This window comes from Chinchilla lanigera, unplaced genomic scaffold, assembly GCF_000276665.1.
Source record: "Chinchilla lanigera isolate Chin_1 unplaced genomic scaffold, ChiLan1.0 scaffold00029, whole genome shotgun sequence".
In the NCBI taxonomy this organism is placed as follows: Eukaryota; Metazoa; Chordata; class Mammalia; order Rodentia; family Chinchillidae; genus Chinchilla; species Chinchilla lanigera.
Window position 1 is genome coordinate 23,477,001 of NW_004955430.1, and position 21,104 is coordinate 23,498,104.

At 44.6% G+C, this 21,104-nt stretch overlaps 1 protein-coding gene across 1 annotated transcript in view; it reads left to right on the top strand.

Annotated features, from left to right (window-relative positions):
- Positions 1 to 4,956: 4,956 nt before the first annotated feature.
- Positions 4,957 to 21,104, top strand: part of Gpd1l (glycerol-3-phosphate dehydrogenase 1-like) — a 54,451-nt gene continuing 38,303 nt past the window's right edge. The window contains exon 1 of the mRNA XM_005387525.2: positions 4,957 to 5,119. Coding sequence (XP_005387582.1) covers positions 5,073 to 5,119 — 47 coding nt within the window. The 5' untranslated portion in view covers positions 4,957 to 5,072. The remainder of the gene's footprint in view (positions 5,120 to 21,104) is intronic.

Sequence of the window (21,104 nt, forward strand, 5' to 3'; positions counted from 1 at the left end):
TAATGTTTGTATTGTTCCTATGCTATTTCATAAATGGATATATGTTTGTTACTATGTGTTTTCACCATTGAGAATAGTCATTGATTATTTGATTGATTGCTCATGTATAGCTCAATATGTTTTCCCTAGAGACCACTTTGGAGAAACCAGGGTATAGTACAACAACCACTGATAATTTCCTGCCGTTTTTGTCTGTAACTCACTATTATTTGTCTATTTGTTTTCTTGAGAAACTATCTTGAAGAAACCAATAGGTAAAATAACAACCATTGACAACGTCCTACCACTTTGTAATTTGGTGAATCCCCCTATTGCTATGTTGTCCTTCTTTTACTCTTTAAAATAAAAAATAATTTAAAAAAAGACAAAAACCCAAAACAAAACAAAACAAAAAACTCTTGGCTATAAACCTCTGTAAAAATTTTAAAATGAGTTATATAACTCTAAGACACAATGGCATATGATAAACATTCCCATTCCATAAAGGAGGAATAAGCGGGTAGAAAATAACTGGACTGAAGCCGGACTGAAAGCTAGGAGGGCAACCATTAAGTCCTGTAGCTCCATGTCCATCATCTGGGGCACATGGTGGTAAAATGTAAGTTCCAAAGGGCATGGGCACCCTGCTCCCATGACCTTGCCAGAGGTGGTCTACAAGGCTCTCTCTAATGCTGGCTCCACTCTTGGTCTGCAGCTTTCCTCAGCCAACTTCTAACATTCCTGGCATCTCTTACACCCTGGGATCTTGACTATACTTTTGACTTCCTTCCCACAGCTTCATAGGAGCCTCTCAGGGGCTCCTTATCTGGCCTCCCAGGCATTCATTTGAAATCAGTGTGGAAACACCCCTAATCCCACAACTGCTGCATTTTGCATGCCAGTAAAACCAGAATCATGTACATGATACCAAGGTGTGCTGTCAGAGGAAGCAGACCAGGTCTCCTTGAAATATGGCCCCTGTCTTGGTTACTTTTTTTCTTCCTGCTGGGACAAAATACCTGATGCCCAAAATTAAGGAAGGAAAGGTTTATTTCACTTACAGTTCGTGGAAGTTTCAGTCTGTACTTGGCAGATTATAAGGCAGAGTGGCACATGGCAAAGAGCTGCAGCTCATGGTGACAGAACACAGCTAAGCTGCAAGCACACACCAGGGCAGAATCGGGAGGAATGGCCTCAAGCACTCTTTTCCTCTCCCTTACATATGCAAACTATCCACCCCAGGGCGGGTGTAGCTCTCACACCCACAATCATTCAACTCTAATAGCCTGCCCCATGGTTGCATGAGGCTTTGGAGGGGACACACAGACATAAACCATAACAGCCCCTTAATGTCTGGATGGCTGGGCATGGTGTAATGAAGTCCAGGGAACCAATTTCCTAGGGTGCTCTTCTTGAGCAGAGTTCCCAGGGACTCTCATCAAGTCAAAGGTTGACATTTTTGAACCCTTCAACCTGCCATGGCTCAGGTCTGCCTGATTCCTGAGATGCCAATAAAGTATACTTCTTCTTGTCCCTGTACCAAGTACTTGGTTTCTTTTTTTTTTTTTTTTTGTCTTTTTGAGACAGGGTCTCGCTATGCAGTTCAGGCTGGCCTTGAGCTTACTTTGTAACCCAGGATGGTCTCAAACTCGCAATGCTCCTCCTACTCAGCCTCCCGACTGCTGGGATTACAGGCGTGTGCCACCATGCCCGGCTTGGTACTAATCTTTTTAGAAGTCATACTCCATTTGGCCCCAATTTTATTCATAGTTCTTTTGGGCCAAAATTTAAAATTTTCAAAAATTTCTATTCTGCTCTTTATCCCTAGTATTTTCTATAAATCTGGCTAAAAGCAGCCAGAAATACTCATGCCACAGACTGAATGTTGAGATGTCTTTTAAAAAAGTTTTATTAGTATGTATTTGCAGTTCATAATGATTATATTAATCATGGGAAGCTAGTATGTGTACCTAACTCATCATATTTTTTTTACATCCCTTCCCTTTCTTTCCCTCGCCTTTCAGTTGGGATACCTTGACATCTCCTCTATCAGATTAATAAATCCACTGATCTTAATGTTAGGCTTCTGCAAAGTCTCAGGACATGGGCAAAATATAGACAAATTTTCTGCCAGTGTGTAGCACATATGGCCTTTAGACCAACTGCCAATGGAGTTCTTCCCAACTGAAAACTCCTGAGCCTGGCTATTACTGTCTGTATTCATATCAGCATTCTGGTTTTCTGAGCTGGTGTTCTGAGCTCAGATTCACCCATCAAGCTCTGTTTATAACACTGTAGGACTTTTCCAGGCTGTATCTCCAAACCTTTTCAAATTTCTCCCGAAAGCAATTCCAAAGGCTTCTAAACCACATGGTCAGGTATAATCACAGCAATGATCTTACTTCTTTGTTACCAATTTTCTGTATTAGTCATCTTTCCTGTTGCTGGACGTAATACCTTTTACACGCAATTTAAAGGAAAAATGGTTTACTTTGGCTCATGGTTTGAGGGGATTCGGTCTACCATCAGCTGGCTCCAGCAGAACATCATGGTGGAAGGGTGAGACGGAACACAGCTGCTTAGTTCACGGTGGCCAGGGAGCAGATCAGGGAACAGTACCAAAGAGGAATGGGCAAAGGACCATATATAGTACCCAAAGTCGAGCCCCTGGACCAACTCAGACACAGGAGTGTGCTTTACTAATCTGCTAGGTGTTCTTTAATCCAACAAGGGTGCCATATCAGGATTAACAGTCACAGTTGGGAAACTGTTGTTGTCACTGCCTTTTGTAATACGGAAAATAAAGATTGTACTCCATGTACTCACTGACTTTGCTAAGGATACCTCTGAGCTGTTGTCAAAGTACTGCCTGAATAGGAGTGACTCTTTTTACCATGATACATGCACTAGGCATGGCTCCAAGCATGGGATGATATATACTTTTGGTTTTCTCCTGGTCCCTGAAGAATTGGTACTGTCTCAGTGACTCTAGCCAACTCTGTCTTCCAGGCTGCTCAGCCTTTTGGGGAAAGTAGCACACAGAAGGGCAAGAGCATCAACACTGGACTGGGACTGGCGGAAGACTGACTGTCTCAATACCGGAAACTCATTCTCATCTGCTGTGGTTCATTTGGCTCTCTTCATTGATCCATATGGTTGCCTGTCCTCTCCTCCATGATTTTCACTAAATATCTACATGCGTATTTATAATTTATACAAAATGTATAAAGAATAACTAACCCTCCCCTCAACTACAACCACAATCCTACATTTTGTGTTTATCATTTCCTTATCTTCCTCTGTGGTTTCACCATATATGTATCCTCAGTGATGTATTTAATTTTAAATTTTTTTTTTTTTTAGTGAGGGTCTCATCAGACTGGCCTTGAACTCACTGCAGTCCTCCTGCCTCACCCTCCCAAGTGCTGGGATTAAAGATTTGTGCCACCATGCCTAGTAATTTTGCCTATTTCTAAAGAAAAATGGGATCGTGCTATATGCATTCTTCTATAACTTGCTTTATTTTGATCATGAGGCTCACCTATTTGATTTCTGTCTTCATCTTTGTGAGTAGAAACAAACAACTAGTAAATCTACTTTGGCACACTGTACTGTACCTCTCAGGCATTTGATAAACTCTGCAGGTCTATGTCGGGCAGGATGTGATCACAGAATAGCCAGTTAATTCATAATCATGCAAGTGTAGTTATAACATTTGGGAATAAGAATTATTCAGATGACATATAAAACATACTAAGTACATGACTTCATTATTTAATTTTACAAATACATTTTGTAACACACATGCGAAAGAATTGGTAAAGCTTGACTAGTCCATCTTTCCCATCATCCCTACATGTCTGCATTAGGACAAATAACTGAGCAAACCATCACAGGGGATGGAGAGAACCTTCTGCCTCACCTACAGTTTTAAGTATTTCCTTAAGTAAATACCACAACCGGCACAGATAATTTTTTCATACAATGTAGAGATGAAACAAAAATAACACTGAATCCTCTAGGCATCAAAGTAATAGGCTGGTATTCTTCTAGGTGCTAGAGTACATGTTTCTTTAGCCAGTGTCTGCTGATATTTTCATTCTCAGATTCTCAATCTGGCTGCCTTCTGCAGTCATCTTTCCATTCTGATGCTTGCCCCAGGAATGGGGGTTCTGGTGTAATTAGGCTAGGGCGGAGCCCAGGCGTGGCGATTTGCTGAAGGTCCACGGACTCCAATCTGCTGCGGAGTATGGGAGTCACGGCGTCCAACACAGTGCCCGTGGAGCTTGACACACAGAATGCGTATGTTCTATCTGTCAGGAAGGAGCGAAGAGCGTTTGGTGTACACACACACACACCAGCCACAGGCAAGGAGAGTCCCATCCTGGCAAAGACGCCCAGGAGGAAATGCCCTGCTTTGGAGGTGGGTGAAGGCCGACTCCCACTCCCGCCCCCGTGTCCAGGTTTCTATCTTCACTCTGTCGGAAGCGCGGTACAGTTCAGCCACAGTCCGAGGGCCTCGGAATCGAAGTTCACTAACAAGTTCAGGGGTGCCAGGCGCGTCTTCTCTGTAACCTGGTGAAGCTGGCTGAAAAGGCAGAGTGGGCTCTTCCAGCTCTGGCCCAAGTCTGGTTGGCTTTAGCGGCAGCCTCGGGGCTCTGCGCTCCTAACGCAGCGGCAGCGCTTCTCGGGTAGAGACAAGGAAGTGTAGGATCACCACGGCAGGATGCGCCCGGCCCGTTCTGTCCCGAAGCCGGGCATCCGCTGGGGCGGAGCTGTGTCCGGCGCACGCCGGCCGGCCGGGGACGTGGACTACATGTCCCGGCATGCCCCGGGCAGGCTGGAGCGGCATGGGAGCAGCCCGGGAGGCCGGTCAGGACCAGGCGTGCGCAGTGGTTCTTGGGAGTGGCGGGCGGGTCCTCGGGGCTGTCAGCCGCGGCCTCCGGTGCCGCGCGGGGCGGGCGCGGTCGTAGCCATTGGCCGAGGCGGAGGCGCAGGCGGGCGGGGCGGGGTCGCTGCGGGCTAGGCTGAGCGGGCGAGGCCGGCTGCTGGCCGGGAAGGCGCGGTGCCGGCTGCTGCATTTCGGCTTGGCCATGGCAGCGGCGCCCCTGAAAGTGTGCATCGTGGGCTCCGGGAACTGGTGAGCGGCGGCGGCCGGTGGCGCGGGCTCCACCTCCAGGAAGGCCCCTTTTCCGCGGCCGAATGCTGCGCGCCCCCTCCGCGCGTGGGCACTGGGCACCCGGCACCGCGCAGGGTGGCAGGGCTGGCGACCTCGGGGCACCGCGCACCTGGAGAGTCTGCGAGGAGGCTCTGGTCCTGGAGGCGCTGGGCCCGCGCGCTCCCGGGCACCTGTCTGCGCACTCGCGGCCGCGCGGCGGGCGCACGGAGGCCACCTGCTCGCCGCGCCCGGTGTTTTGCGCAGCGTACTGAGGGCGTTCTGCCTTCTCCAAGGCGGATCGCCTGGGTCGAGGGATTGAAGGAGCTTCTTACTGTAGTTTTGGTGTTGGGGAAACTGAGGCACGGAGAGCTAAAAGGGCTCTTATTACACGATTCTCTGGTGGAGTAGGCGCTGCCCTTCAAAGTGTGGGTCTTACCTCCGCTTCTGATATGTCCAGTATCTTTATATTTTAGTATCAGGAAGAACATCCAAGTTCCGTTAGGCCTTGCTGTCAGGGACGCTGAGAATTCCCTGGGGAGATATTAGCAAAGCTTTTCATCACTGGGCTTTATTTGACTTTAACATTTATAAAGCACCTTGTGCCAGGTGCTCTTCCAAGCACTGTATAAATGTCAGCTCTGTCGGTACCCTTTATCAGGCGTACGTGGGGGATTCATGGTGTGTTTGGGTCAATGTAGAGCGGTGGGGTGGGAATGGAAACAGAATATAGCTTTGGCATTTTCAAGCTTTCTTCCGTTATTGTGCCCGTTTGCCACATCCAAGAGAGTGGTACAGAACAGTTAGGAGGCACTGTGTTCTTTCCCTTTCAGTGTGTCTGTTTACCTGTGTGTGTGTGTGTGTGTGTGTGTGTGTGTGTTGTTTTGTTTTTTTTCCTGTAGTCCGACTCTTATCACAGTTCAGGATGCTGGAAGTGCTGTGGGGAATAGTACTAGGCTTTAGTCTTGCCACTTTAAGATTTGGCCCTGAAAGTACTTTTTGGAGGAACTACCTGGTTCTCCACTGCATCCAGGCAAGGCCAGTAGCTTTTTCCTGGGCCCTCACTGTTGATTTCAATCACTACATTGGAGTGATTTGTTTAATTATTTGTTTTTACTTCTCCTCACCCAATTCCTGAGACTGGCATCTTACTCTAGTGCCTGGTATATGCTAAGTAATATTAGTGAATGGCTGAAAACTAATTGTTGTTTTTTTTTTCGTTTGTTTTTTTTTTTGGCCTTTTTGAGACAGGGTCTCGCTATGCAGTTCAGGCTGGCCTTGAGCTCACTTTGTAACCCAGGCTGGTCTCGAATTCACAACGATCCTCCTGCCTCAGCCTCCCAAGTGCTGGGATTGCAGGCGTGTGCCACCATGCCCAGCTGAAAACTAATTTGGGGGCGGGGAGAGGGAGTTCTGGGGGTTGAACCCAGAGCCTTTCACATGCCAAGAACATGCTTCACTACTGAGCCACAGCCTCAGCCATCAAACTGATTTTTAAAACTATAGTTGTATTTGCTTACATGACCCATGTACTGAGCATGTGCGCACTAGAGATTGAACACAGCACCTTGTCACTGAGCTGTACTCCCCAGTCCAACATTCAAGGGTTTCATTTGTTCATATGTTTATTTGATTTTTGTATTGGAGAATGAACCCAGGGCCTTCACATTGAGGTACAGTCCCAGCCCTTTTTATTTTTTTAAAATTTTTGAGACAGGGTCTCACTAAGTTGTCTAGGCCGGGTTCGAACTTGCTATCCTCCTGCCTCAGCCTCCTTGAATACTGAGATTATAGGTGTGTGCCATCATGCCTGGTGAACACTTAATTTTTTAAAAAAAACAAAAGCTACCCCCAAAGTATAGTGCAATAGCCCCTGTCCAATATTTGTCTCCCCAGCTACCTCTTCTGGAAAAACCAGAGGTATCATAAATCAGTTCTGTCCTTTCTGGAGGGGGTTCATCAGGTGCCAAGTGGGTGTTGACAAATAGTCATGTCTCTGTCTACCCTGCAAATACAAGGGTATTACATGCTTTTTTGTATGGTAATTTTTTGACCAGCAACAGAATGTTCTGCACAACATTTAATGAATGGCACCACTGCAGAGTTTCATTTGACTTTCAGCTTGGCTTTGCCAGTTTTGATTTCAGGGTCACTTTAGTGAGATGTTAGCTGAGCTGTTGGCTGTTCTACTGGAAAAAGGCTCATTTAGAACATGTTCTTTTAACATGTTTTCTCTCCTGTAGAATTCCACAGCAGGTAAAAGTAGCTTGCTATGGTAAAATGGGCCTCAGCAAGAGTAGTAAATGGAACCTCTGCACCCTCCACTGAGATTTGGCTGTCGGCCCAGGGCTTCTTCCTTCTGATGGATCCCATTGTTTTCTTGGCCCACAGCAGCCACAGCGAATGAAGCAGAACTCGGCCAGTGATACTGAAGCAGAGCAGTTGAGGAATGTGCTGATGGTTTGGGCTGGCTGCCTGGCTCCATTAATTATCGGATCTGATGGGAACTATTGTTGGCTTCTCTGTTGATACCTTGGGTCCAGAGCCATCCCAGAGTCCTAGAGAGAGGATCACAAGTTCTTCAGAGAGATTCAGGAATGTAAGAACGTAGAACAACACAGAATGTTCAACTGCAGCTTAGTAGACATTTGAGTGGTCATACTATGATCTCTGCAGGGATACAAGCACCCCCAACACAGTCCCTGCCCTTGGGCTGCCCACGTTTAAGTCTTGTATCAACTGGAAGATCACAAGAAATACAAAGTGGAATGGAATATTCATCACAAAGTTAGACATTACATTGTAAATAATATTTCTTTTCTTTTTTTTTTTGTCTTTTTGAGACAGGTTCTTGCTAGGCAGTTCAGGCTGGCCTTGAGCTTACTTTGTAGCCCAGGTTGGTCTCGGAACTCACAACAATCCTCCTACCTCAGCCTCCTGAGTGCTGGAATTACAGGCACATGCCACCATGCCTGTTGTAAATAATACTTCTTAAACAGCAAGTTGTCAGAGACGACTTGCCTCAGAGTTATCATGGAGACTAGACTTGCTGAATTGAGTTCCTTGAGGGTGGGACAGATTTTTGTCTAAGGGCCTTGAGCCTTTTGCAGATTTTAAAACAGGATCAGCAAAAGCTGGACCTACCCTTCTGGAACTGGTTCTGTCCTCAGGAATGCAAAGTTGCATAAGCAATATTTACACTTGAGACTCTGAAGTAGCTCCCAGTGTATATGTAAATAAAAACCTTGTTACTTACAACATACTCTGCACACTGAGTACCCTCCCCTGTTGCTTGTTATCTGTAGCAGTGAATCCAGCTGGCTTCCCAGGGAGCCAGAAAGGACCTGGCTTGTGTAACTGTGCTCTTATTCTGTCCTTTGGCAAACCTTCTTTGCTCTGGACAGGTCAGAGAGAGGAGGCCAGAAAAACCCTGGTGCATGCAGCTGAGCCTTGCAGTGCTGCCCACTGCTGGGGTCCGGAGGGGCTGCTTAACCTGCCTACTTTTCATGGCAGATAAGTTGGAAAAACAAAAAAAGCTTGGAGAGTTTCTCCAAAGCAGTAACAAATCTATTCACCAGTAGTGCCTTGGGAAAATTACCTAGAAACAGTGCAAATACAGTTCTAGAACTAAAACCTCAGGATCTGTGCCGGGAGGATTTGTCCAAAACTATATCCCAGCTCCTTTGGAGGCGGGGAAGGGCAGTTGGAGGAGGGGCTTGGGAAGCCAGCAGCCTGAGTTTACGTCCTTTCCCCTGCATGGCAGCTCTGAGGCCTAGGGCAAACGGCTTCTTTATATGACTCAATGCTTATAATATTGGTACCGCCTGCTTAGGATTATTGTTAGGGTTATAGGAGATGATCTGGGAAGAGGACATGGTGTTAGCACTCAGTTTCATCGTCTTGGACCAGAGCCATCGTGAAGTCACAAAGTGCACCTGGCTAGATTTGGCCAGGAGCTGAGGAGACAAGAGCAAACACAGTGAGTGACTGGCTGGCAGTTGCAGTTTTGCAGGAGTTCCTGTCTCTTCTCCTCATTTTCACATTACCTCTGCAGCCTGACATTTTCCCTAGCCTGAGGGTTGGGAGAACCTTGGCCTACCTTGCACTGCTGCAGTCGAAGGGTGTGTGACTTGGCTCTTCACCCACCCCTGGCACCCACTTGCGGCTGCTGTCATGCATCTTCCTGTACAGATTGCTAAGAACAGTCTGAGAGACTGTAATTTAGCTCCTCTGTGGAAGAAAGAATCTCTTCCCTGTCCGCAGGTGTCCCTGACATCCCTCTGCTCTGGGAGCTGGAGGGAGAGTTGGCTGCTAAGTGTGGGTTAGACCTGAGCTGGGAGAAGGCTCAGAGTTCCCTTCTGGCTGGGCTGGGAATATTTGTATAATTAAAAGCAGAAAGTGCTGTTAGTCCTCTGTTTCCATCACCTCCCCATTTGTTCAGTGTAAAAGCCATGAGGAGTATTCTAGGAATAGACAGGACTTGCAGTTTTCTGAACCCCAACCTCTTTCTTCCTTTTTTTTTTGTACCAGGAATCTAACTCAGGATCTTGCTCTTGCCAGGCAGGCACTGTGCCACTGAGCTGTGTACCCAGCCCCAACCTCTTTCTTCTTTGTTCTTTTCCACTTACTCCTCTCTCTACCAGGAATAAGAATAATAATAATGATAATGATAATTACCACTCACAGATTGTCTTTTGTGTGGCAGGTATGCGTCATTACAAGCCTATGTGATTCAATTATCCCTATTTTAGATCACAAAATTGAGATTAAACTTGCTCAGAGTCAAGAGTAAATAAGGTGGAGTTCAAACCCAGACAGATCCTTCTTACTCTTTTTTTTTTGAGACAGGGTCTCACTATGCAGTTCAGGCTGGCTTGAGCTCACTTTGTAGCCCTGGCTGGCCTTGAACTCACAACAATCCTCCTGCCTCAGCCTCCCAAGTGCTAGGATTACAGGCGTGCACCACCATGCCAGCCTTCTTCTTACCTCAAGGACTGTGTTTCTATAAATAATCATCATTTATACTTTTACTTGAGGCCAAGTCTCATTTACATAAAAATGGTGAGTACCTGCCCTACCAACAAAATCTCAATCTATTTATTTTTATTTATTTATTTATTTTTTGGTTTTTCTCCGGTACCGGGAACCAAACTCACGACCTTGCGCTTGCCAGGCAGGCGCTTTTGCCGCTGAGCTAAATCCCCAGCCCCAACAAAATCTCAATCTAATACTCCATTTTTGAGAACTAAAATTGAATGAAGCCTTAAAAATAGTTGTTCAGTTTCCCTCCAGAGTAGATACTGTATCTCTTTTCCTGGAGACATGACAGATAATGATAGTTTTCTATTTATCTATCTATTTATTTTCAGGGTTTTTCTTTGAGACAGCGTAGCCTTGGCCAGCCTTGAACTTCTGTGATTGTCCTGTCTCAGCCTCCTGATTTCTGGGATTATAGGCATGTACCACCATATCTGGCTTAGTTTAATCCTCCCTGCCTCCTTTTTGAGACAAGGTTATGCTATGTAGTTCAGGCTGGCCTTAAATTTGTGGTGAGTCTCCTGCCTCAGCCTCTCTAGGTGCTGGAGTTAACAGGCATTCACCACCATGCTTGTCTCCTTAGTTTACTTTCTTATGGCAGCTGGTCTTCTTTAAATTAATCTAGCAAATTAATTTAGAATTTTGTTCTTTGTGTTGTAACAGAGATTGGACCCAGGTCCTGTGCATGCTAGGCAAGCATTCTCTCAGTAAGCTGTATCCCCAGTCCTTTTTATTTTTTATTTTGAGATGGGGTCTTGCTAAATTGCCCAAGCTGGCCTCACATTTAATGATCCTTCTGGGTCAGCCTTTGGAGTCGCTGGGGGACACAATTCTGTGACATTTAATGAGTTTTTGAGTGTTGTTTATCAACAATAGATGGTTTATGAGTGAAGTAAACATCAAAATGACTTTTAGAAAGGCAAATGCATCACATGTAGCCAGTAAAAAGCCTTGTTCCGAATTATTCTGAAGCACAGACATTTTTCATTAGGACAGTTTATCCTGCATCCATAAACAGAAAGGGGCATAATTTATACAGTCTTATTTTTGAGTTAGCCTCCAACTTTTACCTGTCAATCTCAGCAACACCTGGGCTGGTTGAGCCCCTAAGTCCCCTTGGGTAGAATAGTTACATGTCTGCTAAAGTCTTACCTGTGCTGGGCTAAGTAGTGTCCTCAAGTCTCTTTCTTAGGAAGGCCGTGTTTCCTCACTAGCCAGGACACCTTTTCCCTGTCCCCACTCCACCCTTGGTGGCCCCAAGAACTAAGGTCAGTGTATGGGGAGTCTTCTGGGCCCAGTTCCTTCTAAACTGGGAAACTGAATCGGGCATCTATTCTTGTCTGACGATCTGTCTCCAAACTTGGTGGCGTCAGCAGCAGTCATTAATGAGCTTGTGATTTGTGGGATCCACAGTGTGGGCTGAGTACCTTGGGCAGGTCGTCTTTGGGTCTGTACTGGGCTCATAGCTGGGGACAGCTAAAGGGTAGCTGTGACACTTGGTCCTAAATGGCCGTGTCCGTATGCCTGGCTGGCTCAGCCAGGGTGAAAGGAGGGATCAGTCACACATTTTTCCTTCAGCAGGCTGCGCGGGCTTCTCCACATGGTGGCTGGGTTCCAACAAGAACAAGAGAAGGAAAACCTGAATGAGCTTACTGAGTACCTTTCAAGTGTCCGCCTGATGCATGTGTTTCCAGTCTGAGAATTGGGGCGATTCATGGTCTCCTAAATTAGTGGCTTTCAGCTTTTTTTGATTTACAACTGACATACAACTTAATTGTGACCCAGCATACTTCACATACAACTGGAAACAAACGTTTCACAGTAGCAGATGCTATTGGGGTGGTGAACTCTGATATTTTCATTTCACGTCCGTTTCAATTATTTTACCAGCATAACCCAGTCTGAGAAACACTGTCTTAGTAAAATAGGTTCTCATTTTCCTCATTGCAGCAGGAGTGCTTCCCCAGGACACCTATGCTCTAAGAGAACCCTATCCTCATTGATTGTTTCTACCTGGGTTTCTCAGGGCTGCAAGAAGGCAGTGGGTTACAGGCAACAAAGGACCAAAGGTCTACAATTTGTATTTCTCCATCTGTAGAGAAGGAGACCTCTGACTTAATGACCTGAATATTGGCTGTCTTTACAAGAAATATCCTCAGGGTGAAATGAGTAAGTCCTGTAGTTGCCCCATCCTGACAGAGTATCTTCCAGTATCTGATTGCTTTTGTCTACATTAGATTGAACCTGTATAACCTGAGTTTCTCAAGTGGGTCCACCCAGTGATAGAAAGTACCTTGTGCAGACTGGACTCCTAGAGTCTCACCATGAGGATTATCTGTTGAGATTCTGCATGTGCAGGTAGTTTGAAAACTGTAAAATGTTAGGACATAAATGTTAGAAATTAGTGGCGTAAGCGCCTGCCTGGCAAGTGCAAGGTCGTGAGTTCTATCCCCGGTACCACAAAAAAAAAAAAAAAGTTAGAAATTACTATGGATAAATTTGTATTATCACATCTAATCAGGTGAGCATGTGTTCACATTTGAACTGAAACAGTTTCATTGTTAATAGCTACCCTTTTAGTCTCCAGAAGATCTTGTTTTAAAAAACAAATCTTACTGTAGCCTACTTACAATGAATTCTTGTGAGTTTGGGTAATGTTCTTTTTTTATTTTTAATTTTTTAAATTTTTTTTTTTTAACATGGTTCTGATCTTCAGAACCAAGACAAGTGGTGACGACAAATGGAGTTTGTCTCAGACGCTGGCTCTGCTTGACCGGCTGACCGGTGGTGGCCCTGTGGGGGATTCTGAGATGAGAGTAGCTGTGGTAGCAAAGGGTGCCTGGATGTGTCATGATGGCAAACTGGACAGGGAATTAGTGTGGGGCCTGGTAGCTTCTATGCTAAATTAGTTTGGACTGATTTACTTGTACTATACTTAATACATACTGTTTGTACTAAATTACTTCCACCAAAGTAGAAGCTATCTGTGACTGTTGAGCCCTTACCGTAGTCCAGGCAGTCTGAGCACTTCGTGTATTATCTCAGCGAATCCTCACAGCCTGAGGCATTGTTACCATCCTTATTTTATAGATAAGGAGCCTGACACAGAGGTCATGTCATGTGCTCCAAGTTACACAACTGCTAAGCGGTGGAGTGGTTGGAATTTCTCTGCTTTCCTACACCCACTTGATTTATGTATCTCTTACTTTGTAACCCAAGGTGGCCCTGAACTCCCAGTGCTCCTCCTGCGTGAGCCTCCTGAGTGCTGGGATTACAGGTGTGTGCCACCATACCCAGCTATACTGGCTTGAAATGTAGCTAGTGATTTAATTTTTTTTGTTTGTTTGTTTTGTTTGTTTTTGGTGGTGATGGTGGTGGTACAGTACCTGGGCATCACACATGCTAGGCAAGCACTGTACTACTCACCTACATCCATAGTTCTTTTTACTTTATTTTGAGATGGGTCTTGCATGATTCTCCAGGCTGGCCTCAAACTTGTGATCCTCCTGCCTCAACTTCCTAAATAAATGGGATTACAGGCACTGTGTCCAGCTGTTGGTCACCGCTTGATAGACATTCGGGTGTTTCTATTATTTTGCTGTTATTAATTACTGTTAATAGCTTTACAGTGAATAACTTTATACTCATCCATTCGCAGATGTGTCTGTAAAAGCCATAACTGTTAACAACACATGAGCAGTGACCCAGTTTGATTTGTTACTTTAGTTTCTATTTTGTAATCAATCAAACACGTATTAGGAAGGTGGAGGGTAGCGTTCTAGCTGGAGAAGGGTTAGGAATATGCCCAGAAAGGGGTTGGTTTGTTCTAGATTACCCAGCACTTAGGCTCAGATTTGAAAGCTGAGATTTTTGCTTCATTGAGAATCTCGTATATATTTGGAAATTGTTTCTAGTGACTCTCGAAGGGCAGGGACAGTCTTTCAGTTATTGTGTTAACGGAGTGCAGGTGCCAGGTGTGGTTAGAATCTGCGCTGCACACGTCTCCTTTCCATTATTAAATGAATGGGCCTGCAGGGTGTGCTTATCCACAAAGCTTGGGCTCCAGTCAAATACGCTTGTTCTAAGCACCACAGACAAGGTGATTCTTTGCTAGCCATGCTTAAGAGTAGTGGACCCTGAAGGCAGTTTATGAGACCACGACTTACACATTCTCTGCGACCCCGTGGGTTGCTCTCCTGAAGGGGCCCGGGGAGGGTTAGGGTCAGGCATTTCCTGTAACGTGTGCCTTTGATTCTGTATGAATTTGTCACTGAGCATTCACTCAGATAAGCATTTTCCCCATCGTGCCCAGGGGGGCTAGCATAGCTGACCAGCTCACAGAGAGATGCTTTCGAACAGGCTGACAGAGGGATAGGCCACTCAGATCACCTTCTTCTTGGCTCTGCAAAAACATGGCACTAGGTACTGGCTAAAGTAAGGCTGAGGGAGGAGAACCGATGGATTTCAGTTTTCTCCTGTAGTTTGTATTTGCTGATTGACTAACAGGCCTTCTGAACTGCTGAAACTTGTCTGCTTTGGTTTTGGAATCTGTTAAAATACCTACAAAGATGAGAATGATTTCTATCAAAATGATAGCAAACTTCAGTGATACATATCTATTTTGGAAAATAAAGAAGATTATAAAGAATATTACAATACCATTCACTTGTAATCATACCAATAAGAAAGTAATATATTCATTCAGGGCACCTCCAACCTTTCTTTCTTTCTGTGGTACTGGGGATTGAACCCAGGTCCTCACTCATGCTAAGCAGGCTCACTACCACCGAATTACATACTCAGCCCTTTTCCTCAGCCCTTTTCATTTTTCAAACAGAGTCTCCCTAAATTGCCCAGAGTAGCCTTGAACTTTTGATCCTTCTGCTTTAGCCTCTTAAGGAGCTAGGGTTACAGGCATTGTTTTTTTTGGTTTTTAAATTATGGTAAAATACATATAATATACAATTTTCCATCTTAATCATTTCAAAATGTAGAGTAGTGTTAAGTATATTGACATTGCCACTGAGCCAATCTCTAGGATCCAATTCGTGTTGCAAAACTGAAACAAAATATTCATTAAACAGTTCCTCATTCCAGTGTCGCCCCCAACCACCCTTCTACTTTCTGTCTCTGTGACTTAAAATAAGTGTCGTGTACATGGAATCATATAGTACTCGTCCAGTGTACCTGGTGTAGTTCACACAGCGTGTTTTCAAGGTTTGTACATACTGTAGCATGTGTCAGAATTTCCTTTTTCAGACTGAATAATGTTCCAGTGTACATATTGTAAGTACCATGTTTTGTTTGTTTATCTGCTGTTGGACACTTGGATTGCTAATACCTTTTGGCTCTTGTGAATAATGCTGCTTATGAACATGAGCACTGAGCACTTGTTGAAGCCCCTGCTTTCAGTTCTTTTTGGTATATACCAGGAAGTGACATATACTTGCTGGATCAGGTAGTAATTCTATTTGTAATTGTTTGAGGAACCACCGTACTGTTTTCCAGAGCAGCTGCACCTTCTAGTCCTATCAGCAGTGCCTAAGGATTTCAGTTTCTTCACATTCTCAACAACAGCAAAGCTTGGGGTTTTGGTAGTAGCTGTCCCAGTGACTGTGAGGTAGTATATTTGCTAATTGCAAACGATCGCATGACCTGTGTGATTCTGCATCTTGCCTTGTGTTAAATGTATCATTCTATGTTAAGCATTTTCCTCTGTAGGAGACTGAACCCCTTTTTCATCTGCCTCCTTTTTAAGTGAAGTTGTTGACATTGATCTTTTTTTGTCTGTAGTTTCTTCTTTTAATTTTAAGCTTTGAAAGCTTTCTATCCAAAGATCAAATGAACATCCACCAAGGTGAATCTATTTTTAAAATATTTCATTTTACATTTGCATCTAATTCTGTGGTATTTGATTGTAATTTAAAAGGGCTTTAACTGCAGAGTGTTACACAGAATGGTTCACAGTGGTTCTACCTGGGTGGTGAGATTATTCATAATTCTTTTTTCTTTCATTATGTGCTTTTATGAGAGAAAGAGTAGATGTTACCTAAGCCAAAATTGGCTACCCTTTTCTCTTACCCATGGAACCATGTGAGAGAAGGGGGCATGGAACGTGGAGAATTTGACTGAATTCTTGCTAATTCTCTTCCCTGGCCCTCAGTTTCCTCATAAGTAAAAAGAGAGATGAACTAGAGTGTCCTTTCTGTCCTTGAAGGGTTCTGTATCCCAAAAAGACCAGGGGTCACTGAAATTTGTTCTGTTGGGTTTGGGTCAAACTTGGCCATTCTCTGGATGATGAACACATCTGTTACTACATGGTTCCTGACCCTGGTTCCAGACCCTGGTTCCAGAGGCTTCCTGAAAGCCTCCTTAACTTCCTCCCCAGGTAAGGCACACCTGGGGTCCTTACCTGGTTGTAGGCTATGGGGCAAGGCCAGAGTGATGCACTGACCGTGTTCATACAGCCTTGGCTCTGTCTGCTTCACACCAGTGGTTACTTGCTCCCTATACTTTCTTCAAGGTTTACTTTAAAACAAAACTCAAGATTACTACTGTAAATATTACAAGTAGCTGTTAATAACAGCAGCAAAACCTATAGCATGAAAACAAACAATGTGATGAAACTCTTGCCAGATACTACTACCTGCCAAGGCCCGGAGACCAAGGAGGCTCCCTCACACATTTTGAAGAAGGGAAGTCAGCACATGCTAGGGAGATGGTGACACATTTCAGCACTAACCTGAGACATTATGCACACTCTCAGGACCATGAGAGTTGAAGAGGTCACAAGTGAGTCATTGTCATTTGGTGCAGTGTGTACAGGTAGCACTCAGTTTGCGGGAATCCCTGGTTCCTTTCTTACCTTGCGAAAACTCTGGTTTCAGCCAAATACCTGGAAGGGATCTTAAAGGCCATCTGCCTCTCCCATCATTTTGTAGATGGATAAGTTGGGCTAGGTATAGAAATGGTACCTTGTGCTCTCCACCAGACATGGAAAGGTCCATGCTTGACCTTGGTACTACAGTGTCAGCACAAGTAGCTGAAATGTGGAGACTCCACCAGTATGCCTATGGGACATCAACCGTGACAAATTCATACATAAACCACCTTCAAAGACTATCAGGAATACTTCAGCTATTGTGGTATCAGCTATTGTGGTGTGTGTCTGTGTGTGGTGCTAAGGTTGAAACCTAGGCCTTCACACATGCTACACAAGAGCTGTACCACTGAGCTGTACCCCCAGACTCAGTCAAACATTTTAGAATGGGGAATGTGACTTATACATAGATAGCTTCGAAACACTCAGGTGCCTCCAAAACGCTCCTGTTGCTCTGTCTGTCTAAGGAGGAAAATGATGCCATTCCTCCACACTGGTCAGAAGAGTTAACATGCAACGTGCATGTCTAGTACCACAGTAGAGCCACAAAGGAGTTTTGGGTATAGATTATGGGTTCTGAGTTTTGATAAATGACATAGATTAAGGTGGATAGCAGAGAAAATATTCAAAATGAACTTGTATCTAAAGAGTTTAAAAGCAAATATATGGGCTAAAGTTCTGCTCTCCCCCCTTGCCCTAGAAGATTATCCTGTAAGTTAACTGAGACCAAGTCTAGGCCATAGGCAGGAGAATCTTTTTATTTCTCTTCTTTTTAAATTCACTCTTGAACTCCATAGTCTCTCCCCCAATCTTGCCACCTCCCTCATCACAGATCCTTGCATGATGGATCCAACAGTGGGCCCAAGTGATGTAGAGTTACCTCTAATTGCTCCCAGGGAGTCATATTTGTGGCATTTGTCAGCTGTTGATGTAGAACAGCCTACTCCATTCCAACTCAGCTGCTGACGTTTTCAGGCATTTCATATTGCTTGAGAGTTGCCAGACCAGTGGGGTGGTTCTGGCTTGCCCGGGGACACACTTGAGTCTGCATTTCACTGTGTTGAGTGGGGAGCCCTGTTGCATTGCTCATCTCAGCCCTGATTGAGGTTCTTTTTGCTTCTTGGGGGGTGGGTGGTCTTCTCCCTGTGCCCAGGCTGTGCTCTGTCTGTTATTCCCTCAAGACAGGCTCAGGACCAACTTGGGTGCAGTTGGCTCCTTTGTGTTAAAGTTCACCAGTTTATCCTTCTAACCACACATCCTTCCCTTTTCCTTCACCATGTACCACCCAAGTCTGTGAACGCCTTTCTCCTTGTTTTATCTCTGTGAGGGAATGGTAAGCTTTTTTTTTTTGAAGAGGCATACTGGGATTTATTAGGCAGAACTTTAGGAGTGCATACCCAAAGAGAGTGCAGGCTCTCAAGAGAGCAGCCCGTTAGTTTAGAACTGGCAATATTTATGTGTTTTTGGTGGTAGAAATTGTGGAATTTGTGAATCTATAGAAAGTTGGGACTTTGTTTACAAGAGAAAAGTGATGGCCCTCCTGCAGGTAAAAAGATAATGAATCATTGTACAGGAGAAATGTATGAGCCTACCCTATTGTATTTTTCTTTAAGAAATATGATCTAAGATATCTTGCCAAAAAACATTATTTGAAGCCTTTGATTCAGTTTCTCTTAAGATCAGGTTTCTGCTCTTTACCTTCCCAACTAATTTATAGACTTGCAGTATCTTTAAAGGAGTTGAGGTGTGATGCTCCTGAGAAAAAGAAACATAAGCCAGCCTAGAAGCTGCAGTCTTAAATGTACAATTACAATTAATAAATTATATTCTTTGTCTCCTCAACAATCCTTATTTTTTCTATCCTACCTCATCTGCCTCTTTCCACTTTAATCCCTTGTTCTTAAGAGCTGCAGAGGGGCTGAGGCTCCATCATGTTGTGGCTACTTGAGGCTGAGGAGGGACACTAAGCCTGCCTAGCCAGAGATCAAAAGTCTCACTCTGACTGATCTAAGGGAGGCATAAGAAGATGGGTTTTGTTGTTTGATGAGCCATCATCCTTTGATAGTCTGGAAAAAAGAGAACAAGGACCTCTGTCCAGAGGTGTTACTCTGGTGAATTTAAGAGCATACAGACCTTTCCCTGTTTTGTCAAAGAAATTCAATATCCAATCACCCTGCTTCGTAGGTATGTTGACTCACCAGAGTTGCAGGGTCCTATCATGACCTTGGTCCTGGCTGACTTTAGAGGGTAACAGCCAGAATATTAGCTGTACTCTTAGCCATTTTATCTTCTTTAGCTTTAGTCTCCAAGCCTCAGTTTTGGAATAGTTGAAAGGTCAGTTATGCAGTCTTGAAGTGGGAGCAGCAGGTCTTGATTCTACTTGTAATCCTTTCTGGATATAGGGGCACCAGACATGTAGAGTATTGAAAGGGAAAAACGGTACAAGTGAAATTGTTCTTTTAAAAACTTTGTCCTTGGGCTGGGGATTTAGCTCAGCGGCAAAGCACCTGCCTGGCAAGCGCAAGGTCGTGAGTTCGGTTCCCGGTACCGGAGAAAAATAAAAAAATAAAAACTTTGTTCTTTTGAATGGCTTTGTAATTACTGTCTTGACCCCTGTAATCACAGGCGCATAGCTGAACATACAAAATGCCTGATTGTACCATTGTACCAAGCTTCATTAATCTACTCTTGTAACTGATGATCTCACCCTGCTAGCTAATCAGAAGAACTGCCGGGCTGTTCTGTGTCACTTTTGTACCTCCTTTGTACTTCCTGCTCGTGCATCATATAAAAGCCCTGGACACCAGAGCTCAGGGCCCGATACTCTGGGAATGATCCCTATCAGTGCCTGTCTACATAAATAAACCTGCCTCCAAATCCTGGGTGTCGTTTCAGTGTTTCTGCTGGCCCATAGTATGACCAGAGAACAGCTATTTCCTCCTTTAAGTCATGGTCAGCATTAGTGTTGGACATTAGCGTCATAGTCAGTCATCCTGTAGGTGATGGTCTGCCATCTCAGCATACTGTTTAGGTTGTCTTTTAGAAGCCACTGTGGTAAGCTTTTGAGGGTGATGAGCACATTGCCTTTTCTCTGCTGTATCCCAGCACTGTGCCCAGTACGTGCTCAAGAAGTATTTGATACTGAGATTACGGAGTTACAGCTGAAACCTGGCAGGAGACAGAATGAGGTCTTAATGACCCAATAGAAATAAATAATACAACTGGAGTTTCCCTTACTTTGTTTTGTCATAAGCACTGATGAATCCCAAAGAATGTACACACAGTCTAGTGGGCTTTTAGTCTTTTTGCTTATTTGTTGTAGTTGTTGTTTTTGAAACAGAGTCTCAATTTGTATTTCAGACTGAATTTACTATGTAGCCCAGGCTGGCCTTGAACTCATGGTGATTCTCCTGCCTCTCCACCTTTGGGGTGCTGGGATTATAGGCGTGGGCCAAGGCACCAGGCTGGGAGGCTTAGTTCTTAACAGTATCAATATTCATTTAAATTTTCCTAACTCATTTCAGAAGATTCTTCGGTATCGACTCTGGTTGCTAAGGATTGGGTTCCCCAAAAGGCAGTGTGTTAGTTACTTTTCTGTTGTTGCTGAGACAAAATACCCAACACCCAAGGTTAAAGGGGGAAAGGTTTATTTAGCTCTCAGTTTGTAGAGATTTCAGTCGATAATCTGTTGGCTATAAGGCAGGGTGGCACATGGCAGAAGAGTAAGTTCGTGGCAGCGGAAGACAGCAAAAGTACCAAGAGCAAAAGGGGGAAATAAGCCTCTTTCTGCCCATTTTATCTTATCCAGACTGCTGGGATTAGGGCGGTGCCAATCCAGTCAGTGGACTGAGCCAGCAGTCACCCATCCTTAATCCCAAGCACCCTTAATCCTGGTGTTGAACTCTAGATTCAGCTATTTCCAGAAAAGCTTGCTCCTCCCCTGCCGGACTTCATAAGGCTTTGGGGAACATTTAGACCATAACAGGCAGCTAGCTATAAAGGGAAAAGAAAGTGTATTCTAGCCAGATCATGGGAGAGGGTCTTTTGGTTCTG